The following is a 16,793-nucleotide window of genomic DNA, read 5'->3' on the forward strand; positions in this document are numbered from 1 at the left end:
GGCAGAGTCTCTGGAGCGCTCGGCGTCAATGTAGCGGAGAAGCCAGGCATTAGCCGAGACTGTAATCGTCCGCACGTGTCTTGTGTATACGCGTACGAAATTAGACCTAAATAGAAATACAATCGCTTGCTACAACAATTAGACCTAAATAGAAATACAATCGCTTGCTTATAGTACCTTGGGTCGTTTCTTCTGAAGCCATTAATTTTACCGGGGATTTTTTTCTGTGGAGATTTTCGTGAACGTTCTTCGTTAAGGTTTGCCTTTCTCATGGACTATTTACCCGAAATAACATTTTCACAGGCTTTAATGCGTGCACTTTTGTAATGAACATGATTATGAAGAAAACTTTGTATTGAAAATATTTTGAGCAGAAAACTTTAATTATTTTCAAAATTGTGTGCCTGTCTCTTCCTTAATTTTTTCTACAATTAATTGCATATATGATGCATCCACCTAATTAAAGTTTTGTTTGTAACTTAATCCATTTAATTTATTTTAGAATGAATATGGAAGAATATTCACTCACTTTTCATTATCTCCTGATAAGAAAACAGAACGAAGGATTTATTAGACTGTTTTGAGATACGGCAACCATTAAAATTGAAGAAAAAATGCTTTTTTAATACTGAGCACAAAATTTAATTGCTATATGAACACTATGCGGGTGAATTTTACTTCACATACTGAATGTGTCCGTGAGATCCGCATTCAAGCTTTGAATTCAATATTCGTAGAAATTGTGAGCATTCTTCACTACAAGTTTTCAGCCGACTTTTTCATCTTACATTTTATGCATTTCATTTTTTCAGCTTTTTATATCACAATTTCTAAACGCATGGAAAATTGTAATTCAGCACTGTATTTTAATTTAATAATGATATTATATCGCTCAAAATGCATGTCTTTCAAAAAGCTGTATTTAAAGTAGATGAATACTTTTCTAAATTTAATTCCGAATTGTTAAAGGCTTGTATGACGAGTGATGTTTATGTTGCTCGTGTTATATTTTATTTCTATATAATTATAGCCAACATTTGTTCACTATAATTTCGTCCTCGTTTATGCAAAAGAGGATGTAAGAAACAATAATTTCTTCTTCTTGTTGACTGAAATAATCAAATGTGTATTACATAGCTTCTACACCTCACAGTTTTAATTGTTCTGTACAAGACCAACCACGCAGCAAGTGTAGTCGCGCACCGGGGCCATGCATCAGCTTCAGCACGAGCCGTTGATTCTGACCTGCATGTGCCCAGTGAACTAGAAAAAAACTTCAATAACAGGACGAACCTCCGTAACCTGCAGTATTTTATTTTTTTCTTATTTCCTGGGTCTTATTTTGAGCTGTGAAGTCACCTGAAAATTTCAAATAATGTTAAATTATATAAAAAACGTTTTCTTTCACTTCCCGGGGCTGATTTTTGAGTTGTGGATCGAGTCACCCAAAATTTTCATACAATGATGAATATCTTGAATGAATATAAAAAATGCTTCATATTGTTACGGGAGAGCGAGTAACTATTAATAACGATAACAGAGCTGCCTAACCGCTCAATGTCCCCGGGCAAGAGACGCTACTAGTACCGAGGGATGGCCCATACAATAAGGCTTACTAAGACACAAGAATAAAATTCAATCCAAAGTTTTATTCAATCTAGACTAGAAACTCCGAACAAATATAACTACTGACTACCTACTTCACGGTTACTTAACTAAAAAACCATTTATTCAACACAGTCGACCCGCGACAAATTTAAAACCTATTGACCATTGCACGAACCCGAACACGAGACATGCCGACTTCCCGAGAGCCGCGTATCTCTTCCAGTGGAAGCCCCAATAACGGAACGGGCAACCCCAAGCGGCACCGACACCGGGCCTAGGACACGATGGCTCGGCCTAGGACACGATGGCCCGACCCAGGCAAGCCTAGGGGTCACGCCTCCACGAGGAACTTCCCGACTCTGGTTAACTCGTCATTAGGTGCTCCGCTACGGTACGGCGGTAGGCGCCCAACGCGGCACGGCTTATGCAGAGCACACGGGAAATCACGGGCAGACTGGTCAAGTCGGCTCCCACGTCAGGCGAACACTGGAGGCAGTCGGCTTCTTCCGATGGTGCACGTTCACGGTACGCACCCCTGAACAAACGCCTGAGATGAACACGGTCGAATCTCAGAAGCCAACGCCACACCAGAAAAGGGTCCCTCCCACCTGAGAAGCAGAATATCCCATTATATCTTCCAGGCAAAATAGGGTAAACCCTACTTCACAGTCCAATAAACTTCATATAAATTCGGAACCGGCAACATTAACAGCGTCTATATAAGACTCCTACACAGCCGAGCCTAACCGGCAATCACAACCAGGACACTAACACCTCCTCACCTCATCCACCGAAGCCAACGAACCAAATGGCCAGTCTAACAGCGCTCAGCCCGCTCGTGACCTCGCGTCAGATTCGTTCAGAGAACACCCGCGTGTCAAACCTCTACAATATCATTGAAATGTTTCCTTAAACGCAAGTAAAGGCATGGTGGAGTGTTTATGTCTTTTCCAATCGTAGTCCTTTTTAATTTTCAGAAAAGTTCATTCGTTTTGTCATCTATCATGCATTGATCGTTGAATCGTTTAATGTGTCATTCTCTTTTTCATGGAAGTTCTTTAGAATTCTTTTTTGCGAGCTCCAAATCCGCCTCTGAAATTTCCGCTGAACACGACGTAAAATTTTTTTCCAAAAATTCTTCTCGTGATGCTTTCATGTTTAAGAAAACAGTTCAAGATTGTTTTAGACCAGGCATACCGTAAGATCGATGAACCCAACTTTATAGCTAGGTTTCTACTGCTAGAAAGTCAAATAAAAGATGTCTATATCTACCCAGGATCAGTGCTGAGTATCATCACGACACCGAGTCGTTCCCGCGCCAGAACGAAGGAAGAAGTTAGGCCTCAGCCAAGCATGTCGCCCGGTCTGGCCTTTTGAGTTCAAGTGTCACCGCGCAACGCGCCGGCCATCGATCGCTTCGATGGTCACAGCGTGGGCATGGAAGCCACTGAGCACGAGTGATCCCGTTAAATAAGGTTCCGGCATCCGCTACTTGGATCTGCCAACTAGCGGACATCTTTTGGGTTTTCCGACCCAAGGATCGTGAGGCCGTGGCACCCGAAGCATGACTTGCCTACATTGCCATCGTGAGCTGCGGGGCTCTGCTCTCATTCAGGTGCATGCACGTAACAATGTTCAAAATTATATGCGGGTATGGGTGGCCACTCGGTGGTCTATCACTTACAACTAATTCCCTATATAATATTCTGCACTTTACTTTATCTGCGCCTCGAATTGTTTCCATAAAATAGCATAAATGCTTGAAATTTTGGTACCGCGCGCTGGAACTTTAAGCATGAGGTAAATTAAATGGCCGACTGAAGCATTCTATAGAAATATCGAAGTTTAAATTGAGCATCTGGGTTGCGAGTTTTGTATGCGCGATGAAATAAGTTTTGTAAGGGAAGTTGCATGGATTACATTTCATCTAAAACCATGTGCGTTTATTGCTTGGCATACATACACCTCACGTATATACGTAAATAGCTTGGCAGATGTAAAACATAATGTTAAGAAGTTTAGACTATCATTTAGACTATTTCTCGGCAAATAATTGTATTAGCAATTTTTTGTGGACAAGTTCCTCAATTAATTCTGCTTCAATGCTATCGAAATTCGCATAGATACAGTACCAGAAATATACTAATAGAGAATTAAAAATATAGAGGGCTCTTGTTTGAATGATGCATAACGATCTGGTTCACAGGGTCCTAGTCTTTTTACTTAAAAAATTTCTGAGACTTTTTGAGGCCGGTTAGAAAAAAACACTTGTAATCCAGGCTTTGGACAATTGACGTTCTATTAAAGAATCGAAAAACATAAAAATGATGAAGGTATCAATTAACGATAATGAAATTTTGCTAATTTCGTTGTCATGAATGCGACAACCTGCCTCGTTAATATTTTCCGGTGATTTAGATAATGAACTAATGTAAAATACTGAAAATGAAGATCGAGTTTTCTAACCACTTTTTTTTATTGCATTCAGTTCAACCAGGAAAAATGCAATACAATTCCGTAACTCATCGTTGTGCTGTTGCGATTGTTAAAGCGGAGTGGAAATTCGGTGCATGCGGCATGTGTACGGCCACACGTCGTATGCGACCGAGCGCTGCCACGTCTGCTGGGTTAACAGGTTAAATATCTCGTGGCTTAAGCCGTAGATAAGCAGACAGCTCTGCATGAGGCCAGACATTAGCAACTTTGCCGGTATGCAATATTGCAACTTTGGTCGCTCCAAGTCCCTGTAGTCTGGGATTGAAATTCTAACTTTGGTAAATGCCACAACTTTTGTGGCTTTAGCCTCCCATACACTGTGATAAAATATAATTTTTACAATTCTGACGTTATTTAATATTGCAACTTTGATACTATGACTTTTTTGAACTTCGATGTAATATACTGAAGTAGTTGGCGATTTCATCACATATTGAAAACTCGATTTACTCGCATGGAAGAGATTCGCTTAAACGAAAATTTTTTTCTTCTAACTTAATGATTCTCAGTGATCTATAAGACAACAAGGCTATAACAACAAGATCATTCAGTTACGTATATTTATTTCCGTGTACACACTCTCTATTATCTACTATCTACATCTAATGACAAAACACATCTTTGGCAACAAATAACCACATATATTATTATGTATAGAATTCTGACGACCTATAACTGCATTATTAGACTGTAGTATCGAGACGAAACTTGTTAATGCTATACTGGCTGGCATTTGAAGATACTTTGATCACTTTGTAAAGCACATTTTTTTCTGTAACAAAATCCTAATAACGAGCGACATCAATCAAAATCATAAAAATCAGACATGAAATCGCTCCATGGCAAGTAAGAGTATTTCTGTTTTATTTTGTTTTGTTTCGCTAGTTGGGCAAAAGCAATTTTAACAGTCGATCAGAAATTATTTTCGAACTGTCGGAAAGTCGGTACAAAGTTTAAACAACTTGAATAATTTTTGTATGCATTCACCTACTTGTATGCATTCTTCTTCTTTTTCAAATCAAGGCTCAAAAAAGAAGCTGAATCAAATATATTTATCTGCAGACTGACAGATGAATTTCACAGTTTCTTTCCCTACATTAGAGTGCTATCAGGTACGAACCATAGCTCAGTATGAGGCACAATTGATGGATCTGAGAGTATACGTGAGCGTTACTCACATCAGCTATTCGGCGGCGCTACAGACGAGATGGTCATAACTTCACTGAAGTATTGTGCTATTCTTTATCAGTCATTACCAAGAGCTAGACTCGTGACAGCAAGCTACGCTATCATCGCGTGCTCTGTAGTACTTCATTACTTCACTCAGACCCAACGGACAGCAAAGGCTTGGAGTCAACGGTTTTAGATCCTTTTAACATCGGAGCTCACAATCAACAAAGTCACACAACTTAAGACTACAAAAATTTATCACGTAAATATTAATCAAATTTTAAGTTTTCTTAGTATCTGATTGTAACAGACACTTTAACACAATTCTTAGCATGCAAAGATGATGCTAGCTACATAGCTGTATTATATCTCAATAGATGCTTTACAAGTTCAGTTACCGCATTAGGAATAAAACCTTGAATATCAATCACTTCATTACCCGAAAGTTAGCGAAGAAGTTCGAAGTCGGAAGGGATGCACAAATTAGATATTTAGGGGGAACATTAAAAGGCTTTCAAATTACATATTGATCGGCGTAGTAGGAGTAGTTCTCAGCCTACAAGGAAAAACAATGAATTCATTCATCAACGCATAGTACGACTAACAAGCAGACAGTGCATCACTCTCCTTCAGCTTTGTTGCATCGCAAAAATTGTTGCTTTAAAGGTATGTATTTTACCATTTATATTCGGGTGCTCGCCTTGTCGTATACCAGTGATACGACATGCTACTTGATCTTTGTAAGTACCTGGATTCAATTTAGAATTCACGGAAAATCGTTCATTTGTCTGAATTCGTTACGTAAAAAAACGTCATGTCAGTTGAACTTCTTAATAATAAATCGTACTTTATTTAATGATTAGATAAATTCAATCATATAAAACGAGTAAACGTATTGGTTAATTTCAGTATCGAAGGAATTACTTCTACGCGTTTATCAGCCTTCGCTATTGCCACATATTGCAGTCACTATGTGAGAATTAATTTGTCGATGGATTTAAAATTAGTTAAAGGAATAAATTCACCAGATTTGTAAGGCACGATGATGCTTCACACGTCGCTTTCCTCTCTGAACTATAGCTCGTATCAAATGAATAAAATTAGAATTTGAGTCTTTATTAATCGTGAGTTCTTTAATCAATTCGCTTTAAAATATTTAATGTCTCGTCTTTAGTATTCGATGGATGGCCGCGGTAATAAATATCTTAGAATTTGTTCCGATACTTCTTATCAATTATTGTTGGCTGGCAAGATAAGGTGCAACGCAGGCTTATCAATGACGCAGCCTTGCTGTATGTAAGACGAAATATTTCTTATATGTAAATGAGGTCATGCGTAGTAAGATACTTTAGAGAATCAATGGCTTGTTGCAATTCTTTTTGAGCTTGAATTGCATGTGGTGACGTATAAAGAGAAGGCGAGCTAGAACACGGCCCTCCAAAGCTGGCCATTTTATTTATTTGTTTGCTCGATTCGTCGGGTATCGTAGGAGCCTCATTCTTGTTCAATAAGTTTCTGAAAGAATCTGCGATTAAATTCTGATTTTCAGTACATTCAACTTTCCATGTAAGTTCTGGATTGCTCGAGGGATGTGACTGACTCGCTGTAGGTCCCTCCTTTTGCGAATCTAATGTTGAAGGAAAGCTGCTACGTCGGGAGTTAGCCTTAGCATCTGTGATCGATAGAAAATGGAAGTTACGTGATTCCTTCGGTGTCAACGGTGGCGGAGAAGTTGTCGGCAGAGGCGGAGGGGAGGGCGTTGGACGAGGTTGAACCGACGAAGACGAATTCTTGTCACGCCCAGAAGACTTTTGTACCTGAGTAAGCGCTTCTAAAGTCGTATTTTCGCTATCAAGAGATTTTACAAACGGCAATTTTTGACATGCATGTTCATTCGATTTCAAAACGCCTGCAAATACTTCTTGCTTTGACATAGACCCCGAATTCGTAGATACAAGTTTAGTATTGACGTGATGGCGAGGAGGAACAGCCGGCGGAGTCGAAGACTGAATTTTCACATTTGAGTCTCGAAGGACATCATTATGAGATTTATGGTAATGCTCAGGGCCCAATTCAAATGTATTCAGGGCTTTCTGAGGCTGCGGCGAAGATTCGCTTGTCCCTGATTTTCCTTCGCTTTCTGAGGTAAATGCTGACGAGGCTGAAGACATTGACCGCTGCCGCTCGGTCGACGATGCGGTGGGCGAAGGCGTCGTCAAGTTCGAAGTCAACGACGCGTACGACACCTGCGACGCTGGCGATGACGCACTAGATGGGTTGTATTGAGACGAGGCTGACGGTGAACTAATGTGCTTATAAATAACTTCTCTGATAATGGGCGTAGAACGGGAAGAACTCAGGCAAGATGGCCTGTTTATAACTACCGAATGTTTTGAAGGTGATGAAAAATTTAAAAGTGGCGACAAAGCATCACTCGTCTCATTTTTTGGTGTTCGATCACTCAAATTTGATGACAAAGATGATTCTTCCTTGGTATGTGAAAACTCCCGAGTATTGATTCCTAGATCCTGCAATGATTCTTGGTATTTCTTGTCAATTGAGATCGAAACATGTTCAGGGTGAGGTATTAATCCATCACTTGAGCTTGGTTTAGTTATATTCTGAACATCTCCAGCACATCGTCCGTCGAGTTTTCGTATGAAGTTCCGCGGAGGAGGAGGTGGAGGTTCTTTCTTTATGGGCAGCGTCGAGGTCGCTGTTAACTTTGGAACCTCTAACTCTCCGGATGCAGAAAAGTTCCTTTGACCGATATGTACGATGCCATCGTTTTTGGGCTGCATTGCGCTGTTGCCAAGGTAGTCAATTGCTTTCGATTCACTCTCTTCATAGGCTCGTACTGGAGTTTGCGCTGTACTCGCTGAAGGCTGGAGAACGCGCAGCGGAGGGGTTTGAGGCTGTGGTGACGATGCGACTGAAGAGAACCCAGAGTCACAAGATATCCTCGACAAGTTTTGCGGAGTGTAACAACTACTTCCACTTGAACCACAGTTAGACGAAGATGATGAGGACGACGATGTCGATGATATAGAAGACCTGTTGGATGAAATGCAGGGCACCGCCATCAAACTGGGCTTCTGTATTAGTTTTGGAGAGGGTAGAAGCATAGACGAGTTGCTCAAGATTGAAGACGGGAATCGGATAGCTGGCATCACCAGCTGATCATCCATTTCTGATTCTGTGTCGGTGCTTGAGGTTTCAATGGACGTTACTCGCCATAATTGCTGTCATGATAAAAGAAATCCATGAATTCTTTACACGATAAACTTTATGAATAAATCATTTAACATTTCTAGAGCCACTGGATAGTATTTATAAGTGACAAGTAATATTTTGGAATTATATCTTAGTAATTTAGCTTCTTTAGCATTTTGATAACTTTAATTAGTATTCTCTGAAACGTTTCATTTACTCACCCGCTTTTCGATGAGGCCTTGCGTTAAACTGCGGCGTAGTACAAACGAGTACTTGTCCCTCTTTTCCTTGGGCCACGATGCTTGGATTTGTAGAGGGCGATCGTCGCTGTCGAGCGGACGGTCGTGGTAAGGTTCAGAGCAGCTCTCGTGCAGGGTGAAGAGCCTCGGGTCGTCCGTCCTGTTGTTACACTGCAGAAGCAGCCGCACAACCTCCACTGCAGAGCTCGTGTATGATACCAGCAGCGATTTGTAGTGAGACTAAAGTGGGAAAAGATTTTTTTTAGGTTTTACGTTCATTTTCGGAAAGAATGCAGGAAATATTTTTATTAGCCAAAAAGCTTTGCTGTTTTTTGCCAAATTTGCCTATTTAATAAATGCAGCTAATATGTTTTCTATTTAGAACTCGGTGTTACTAATGTAAAATTTGCACAAATTAAGATAACGAATCACGCCTCTACAATAAAACTCACCCCGGGCGTAAGAACGCTGTCCCGCACCCTGAGGACGCCACCGCGTCTCATGGTAACGCTGAAGTTGGCCTCCCCCCGAGGGCGGCATTGCTGCAGCTCCACGGGACGCGCTGAGTCCTCCAGCAAGAAGCGCTTCTTGAGCGGCGGTGCCCCGCCAGGCCCTTTGACGGCCACTTCGAGCACCACCGCAAACAGGTTCGGGTCGCGGTGCTTGAGACGCAATTTCTGCAGCAGGTGCTCGATTAGCTGACGGCAGGTCGTCTCGGTATCCATACGGATCGTTTTGTACTCGATGTCAGGACGTAGTTGGCGAAGGTGAATGCGCACTGCAGTCTGATGGTGAAGTAAATAAAAATAGATAAGTAAGGTAGACATTTTATTTAAAAATTACAGCCTTCTTGCTGAACATAGAAATGTCATCGAGAATGACGATTCATCTCATGCAGAGAAAACATTCTAACTTTAATTTCAAAGATTAAACTCTACCACACAGACAATTGTTGATGTATTTGCGTGATTATGTAAATACGAGTCCTATTTACATAGGTAAATCGATTACGAGTACGATTATCTAAACGTGTTTGATATTCCTATTTCGTTGAACTAACTTGAATTTGAAACAAATTCTAGATTTTTCACGAGTCCCTTTCCTACGAAGTTCCTATTTCTACAGCTAGGGAAGTTTGTTTGATGTCTACTTTTACTTGTTTAGTTCACACGTGTGGTCAGGTCTTGAAGTAGTTTTTGGTCTTGAAACTTTCTTCTGCTATCACCACGCATTTATTCAGTGATGGAAAAATCACTGAAAAACTTTTAACGTCCTAAATTTTACAAATTTTTGTCGAGTGTAAACTAATTATGAAACGGTTCATTTTTTTCATATTTTTAGCCGCATTTCGGAATTTACCTCGTCACTTGTTAATTGCTTGCAGTGTCATTCCTCAGCCATCGTAACGCATTGCAGTGACATCATTACCTCATATCGCAATCAGACCACTTTTTGCGGGAAATTTACGGAACTGGTAAGAAAAATATTTTTAAATTATTAATTAACCTCGGAAGAGCTTATAAGCAAAACCCCGTAAAAAACATGTGCACCACTAGTGCGGACTTTAGTTTTAAGGCGCATTTTAAAATTCCATTCATTTCGACCGATGAATTTTCATTCATCCACGCAGTTGAGCCGAAATTAATTCAGTCTACCTTGTTCTACATTCATTCATAGTATTGTTCCATTCTGTACTTAATTAATTGATGCTAACTTTTTCTACGGGGATTATTGGGTCGCCTAAATGAGAGAAGGAAGCATGAGGACTTCTCACGCTCATTGCGTTGAAGGCAGGAGAGCGACGGTCAATGAATAAGTCTATTAGTCCGGATGCGGAAGATTCGCGGTTGTCGACTGGATGTCGGAAAGTTTTTTCTTTTTCCGTGGGTTCCGGTCACACCGAGAAAAAAGTCCGTGAGACAACCTTATTGAAATGAATGGAACAAATCAATTTATTTAAGCACTTGATTAAAATAGAATGTAGTAGTCGAGCCAGTTATCAAAAGGCTATTCAAGGGAGCCGTGAGAACTTGAATGAGGAACTGAGCTCAATATATATACTGTACACCGTTGGCAAAAAATTGCAGTTTACATCCTTGTATTGTTTTGCATCATTCTAAAGGATCAAGCACGTCTATAGTTGGATCCATTTCGGGACTCAGTGGTTTGTGCCCAGGAAAAGGAAACCTAGCTGACGGAGTTCTGAGTTGCCCTCCGCCGTAGTGAAGGAATTAGGCTGGGAAAGAAAATTAGGGCATCCGTTGAGCCGCGCCGCGCTAGCGACGGCCGTGTCTACAGCCATTCAGAAGCGGAAGAGAAATTTTCATTTCTTTACGCGGTTCGTTGCATTTAACGTGGAAAATTGCATACATTATTGTTGCGTAATCACGTAACCTTTCTGAATAAACAGCATTAGCATCTTATGAACGTCTTCACAAGTTTTATATCCAATCTTAATTGTTTGGACCGCAAAACGTACTCCCTTAAATTTGTGACCGAATTAACTAAATTGTCTGATCTTCTTATTAAGTTGTGGCGATATTAAATGCTCGTTGTTCTCAATTAAATTATTGAAAACACATATCCGTCTATGTCAATTAATCGATGTCACTAATTTATTACGCAAAATAAGAAATTTTTCGTTTTTCATTTGACCCATCGTTATGATGCGTCAGAGTAACTCGGGCCACAGAAGAAAGAGACGAGCTCCCCTTATAAAAAAAAACTCCAAAGCCTGATGGCATTGAATCTTGCTTGATGACATTACTGATAGATGAAATATGAAATTCAATAGTCACGCGACAGAGCATTGTTTCTTTCATTTAGATGGAAATGAATTCAAGGCCGTTTTATAGTAATTGAAGTCGAAGGCATCTTGAGTAGTGCAGGTCATTCTACAGTCTGTATCGATGATTGATGTGTTGAACATGTGCTTTAATCCCTCCAATAAAACCCTAGCATAAATGTATATCTACCGTGAATAACTTGAGGAATCAGGCAGGCAAGTAATTAAGGTTATGATATGAGTATATGACATTAATATTTATGGGACGCGGAATATTAAGGCTATTCGCAATAAGGCAGTAAACTATTCCTATTATATTTTGATCTTAACTCGAACCCCCCTCCCCTCCAAAAAAACTTGATTGAATTCATTACCCAATCTTTTACTTTTCATAATATGACCGATTGTATCCTCTACACAGAATAAGTGCTCTTCGTCCCGTTACTGAAGCCCCATATATCACTATTGAGACCGCTGATCCCATGCGGCATGCACGCCAGTTATCATAGGAGTAACCGTACCCTTCAGCCCGCTAACATATTCTCAGAGCGAGAGGTAAAATCAACCGCCCCGACACTGACAGGATGTTGAGACCTTGTGGGGATATAGAACATCTGATAACCTTTGGCGCCCGTGCAACAATAGGGTTATAAACACTGCCCTATCGAATACTTATTTTAAAAATCACTGAACTTACTGCGTGCTTTATACACCACGAACGTGCCACGAATTGTTGCCCTCGTTAAAATTAAATTATAAAATCGCATTGATTGTATATTTTACGATTCATTACCACTGCCGTAAGGAAGCATCAACGAAAACGTGCTGGTCGCTATCGAGTGCAACCTTTGTAATATCATTTGTGGTTTACTACATTGTATGACTCCAATTTATTATTACTACTCCATTCAAGATGAAATTTCGGTGTTTTTTTATTGTAAACAACTTGTTTTAGTTCAGAGGTTGTTAATATTTAACTTTTTTAACTGTATCAACTGTACTGTTCAACAGTACAGATGTACTGTACAACTTTGCAATTATTTATATTCTGTGCTGCAACTTTAAAATTGAGGTACCGATCGTGCTCCGACAAATGATCGTTTAAAAATTAAATCGATTAGTTTTATTCTATGTTATACAAAAATGTTATCATTTTACGTTAGAGACGGATTGAAGTGAGCGAGAAAGAGTTCTACATATTTGACGTTCGTTACGAAGAGTTGCTCGTTGACTTCAATCCGTTTTTTAAAAAAACCTTTTGTTGGGAGGTTCTCTCGTTGATGATGGTATTAAGCTTGCCTAATTGCAAATCGTTGAATGGAACTGGATTCCAATAGAATTTCTGATTGTTCATTGGAGTTCAATTTTAGCAACCCCGGAAATGATTTCAGTTGTGACCTCGAAAGTTTTGCTTATCTATTTCCCACAATTGTTCCTGTTATCATTGTTACATTAACCTGATCAAGGCCCTTCAATAAATTGTGAGCAGTTCTTTTCATCTCTATCACAAAAAAAAAAAAAACTCAAAGCGACACTTCATTGTCAGCGGCTGTTATTCAGCTGCTCCTATACTCGCGCAGCGCTGCGTGATTCTGAGCGAGGCGATCGCTTGAACAAGTTAATAGTTTGAACATGGTGATTTATTTAACATGTTTATTTGAACAAATTTATTGTTTGAAAATTGTGCTTTTTTTAACTTGATAATTGTTTGCACATTAGGATTTTTTAAACATGGTTTATAGTTGAATGAGTAAATAGATTAAAAATGGTGTTTTGAACTTTGTGATTGTGAGAAAATTTTTTTGTGAAATTTTTTTTTGTGCTCGAACATGGCGATTGTTTGAAAATTGTTTTAGCTTTAACATGACAATTGTTTGAACGTGGCGGCAGTTCGAACATAACAATGAATAGAACACATTGGTGAACATGTTGATTGCATGAACGCGTTGTTTGAACTTTGTGGTTAGTTGAGCGGGATAATTGTTTAAAAACGATGATTATTATAAAATTGTGCTTTTTATTCGAACATGTGGGTTATCTGAACCTCTTATTACCAATTTCAGTCAAGATACTTTATATTAGGATCAAATCAAAGTTTGAGAGATATGTCTGAGGATACCGCGCCTTGTTCCCATGCGCACACAGTTCCGGCCGTCCCACCTGCTCGGAGGATCTCACTTAAAAAATATAACTTAATTAGTACTCACTGTAGTGAGTGACAGAGAGCGCATTTTCTCGTCGACGAAAACGTGGTCACGGACGGACGGACAGACAGACAGACAGACGGCCGGACATGACGAGCACAATAGCGCCTTTTTTCAATACATGATAAAATGTGCTAAAAAGATGCGAGTGCAAGGCACGGAGCGAGAGGAAGTCTCTTGCATAACCTCAAGTGCGCTCAGAGTTGTTGATGAATTTATGCTCACTACTGAGGGCATGACAATATGTGCCTGGAATGTTCTGAGGGCATGATAATATGTGCCTGAAATACCAATAATTAGAAGATATATGCAAGAACGTTTCATCGACACGCAATAAGTTTTTCTTAACTTTTTCATGCACAGTTTTTATGACCGGCTTAAATTACAACTAAAGTAAAGCTGTGATTATTTGCGTTACCAAATTGTCTGTCGATGTAAAATATGTTTATTGAAGCGCACTAGCCAATCGCTGCGCGAAAATATTTTCTTGCTTGTGCATAACAAGCTTAGATCGAGCTATTAACTTTCTACAAAGTTTTGAGTGAAAAACGTAAAAAAAACGATCTCGCAACAGACCCAAATTTCACGGTATGCCACAACTTTAATTAAGATATTCAGTAATCTAAGAATGATCTGTCGCGATTATTTGGCGCCAGTCATGCAAGATGATCGATGAATGGTTGTTGCGCTTGCGACATGAAACGTCAAAATAAAATAGATTTGTTAGCTCTCACTCATAGCTCGAGAAAACCATGAATGTTCCCACGCGATGAACGCGTTGCTAGTTCACGCGCCTTCACAAAAATTTGCCTCGGCCTATCCTTTGTAAAGCTAACACCCGCAAGAATGCGATGGTGCGCATGATAAGGCACAAACACCGCACGCGGTGCCAGCAGATTTATTGGCTTGAAGCCTTGCTTGATAGATTGCTCGAGTGTCGGGACAACGATCATAGTAATCGATTGCGGCGTGAAACCCTTTAATATTGTTCAAGTTCGAGGGACTTTATCCGCCTTCAGTTACTTTTGAAGCGAGCGTACTATGGTTTTTTGGCGTGTGACCAGAGTGAGGCGTGGCCCCATAAGTAGGCGCATCATTGTTACTAAGGGCCCGCTAGAAAGTTCGGTTGTCATATGTATACGTCATGGTCAAGCGTCAAGAATTTAGTCTCGATGGCACTGCAATTGAGGAGCCCGATTGCGATCGAATCAAGATGAAGCGAGTGATCAGAGGCGTGGCCGGTCGAAACACTTACGCCTTCAGGACTTTATGGACGGTGTTTGAAATACGCAACATATATGATCAAACGAAATATTTAGTGTTTTTGTGCTTATTAATTGAAAGTTTTTATTGTTAATCGAATGTCGTTGCTTGTTCCGTTTATTAACTACGTTTATGTTGGCGTATTATTTTTTTCGCGTTTCATGGCTCCTTAATTAGGTTTTTTAAATCGTACCTATCTGTTTATTATCCACTTTTTTGGCGGTACATATTTTATCACTAAGCAATACCTGCCCCGATATGAGTGAGAGTCAGCAAGGCAAGCAGACACCCGAAGCATGGAGATGATAACGAGTGATGTGAGCAGGACAAAGAGAACTAAAGAACTGGAGAATATATATTGTTAGAGGACAGGTTAAGAGTCGCACTAGGTGAACTGAACAACCGGTTACGCGAGACGAGATGCGCATTCATATCGTAGACATGCCACATTCAACTATTACTACGAAAAATTACTAGTAGTAAACTTCGAATATGAAGCAAAAAAAGAACAGGAGCCATTTCGGGAGTAATTGTTGTTTTTTAAGTATTATTCCTGTCATAAGAATATATAACATCTGTCTTTGTTTTGTTTTGGGACATTTCTTCATTCGGTTTTAACCGGAATTCATTAAAGCTTGTGCTGCATTAATGAGAATAACCTAAAGAAGTTGCTATTTATCCAACAATTAGAACGTTTCTTTACACTGCAACACCTCGCTGGCAGATTCCAGTTCAACTTGCGTTACTGCAGCGAACGCAATCAATTATACCTATATGATTTCAAAAACTTTTAATAACCTCTGATTTTATCACAACACTACTTATAAATTGATTGACATTTAGAAACCGCGCGAGAGTTCCCAATAAATAACGCTCAAGCAAAGCCCTCGCTGCCGACTTCTCAATAGAGGGATTATCCTGGCGCTGCCACCTAACCTCCGCGCCGTGAACGCCCGTTGCGTGTCGCCGCGCAACGGACACAACCGCCAACACCGCGTCGATGGCTGTGCGAGCTAAAGAAGAGTTTGAGGGCAACGCATGACCCAAATCGTCGGTCACACTCGGTGTTGTTTGAAAAAGTTATTTTTTCACGATTAAATGGAATATAATTTACCTAGCATGACAAGGACGTTATTGTTCCTCAGCTTTGTAGTATGAACACAAACGTGATACATGTAACTATATATCTGGCTACGGCTGCTTATTAATACAAATTTCAAAACATTTAAAGTATTAGTTATCATATTTTCTCATAAGACAGCAAGACAAAATGAAATATAGCTTACCTAGCATGACAAGGACATTATTGTTTCGCAGCTTTGTAGTATGCAAACAAACGTGATACATGTAACTATTTTTCTTGCTACGGCTGCTTATTAATACAAATTTCAAAACATTTAAAGTATTGGTTATCATATTTTCTCATAAGACAGCAAGACGCATCTCATGAGAAACTGCGACGAGCAGTGCGGATGTGCCTTCTGTTCACTTTGCACACACTAAGCAACACTGATTGGTTTGACTTCAACATTATAGAAAAGTTCCTCCTTCAATCTGTAGAGGACATGTTTGCTTCATGCAAAAAATTTCATCTTACCGTGGTAGATTTCAAGTCAATTAATTTCTTTCGATTTTGCAAATTTTCAAAACCCTACGTCGCACGGCAACCTGGTTGCAGACGCTCTCCATGCGTCGTGTGTGCGCGTTTTGTGTTCTTGCTGTTAAATGCAAATAGAATGGCGCGGCCGGACGCCGTCTCGCTCTCACCCTCCAATCCTTTAGTCTCACGGTTCACGAGCGAGCTTGATGAGTGCA

The 16,793-nt window shown here is 39.9% G+C and overlaps 1 protein-coding gene across 1 annotated transcript in view; it reads right to left on the reverse strand.

Moving 5' to 3' along the window:
- Positions 1–4,646: 4,646 nt before the first annotated feature.
- LOC108673457 (mucin-5AC) overlaps positions 4,647–16,793 on the reverse strand; it is a 32,514-nt gene continuing 20,367 nt past the window's right edge. Inside the window, exons 3-5 of the mRNA XM_018161297.2 lie at positions 9,179–9,511; positions 8,709–8,966; positions 4,647–8,516 (exon numbers count right to left, since the gene is read on the reverse strand). Of these exons, the coding sequence (XP_018016786.1) occupies positions 6,588–8,516; positions 8,709–8,966; positions 9,179–9,511 (2,520 nt within the window). The 3' untranslated portion in view covers positions 4,647–6,587. The remainder of the gene's footprint in view (positions 8,517–8,708; positions 8,967–9,178; positions 9,512–16,793) is intronic.

Source organism: Hyalella azteca, unplaced genomic scaffold (genome assembly GCF_000764305.2).
Source record: "Hyalella azteca isolate HAZT.00-mixed unplaced genomic scaffold, Hazt_2.0.2 contig10279, whole genome shotgun sequence".
Lineage (NCBI taxonomy): Eukaryota > Metazoa > Arthropoda > Malacostraca > Amphipoda > Hyalellidae > Hyalella > Hyalella azteca.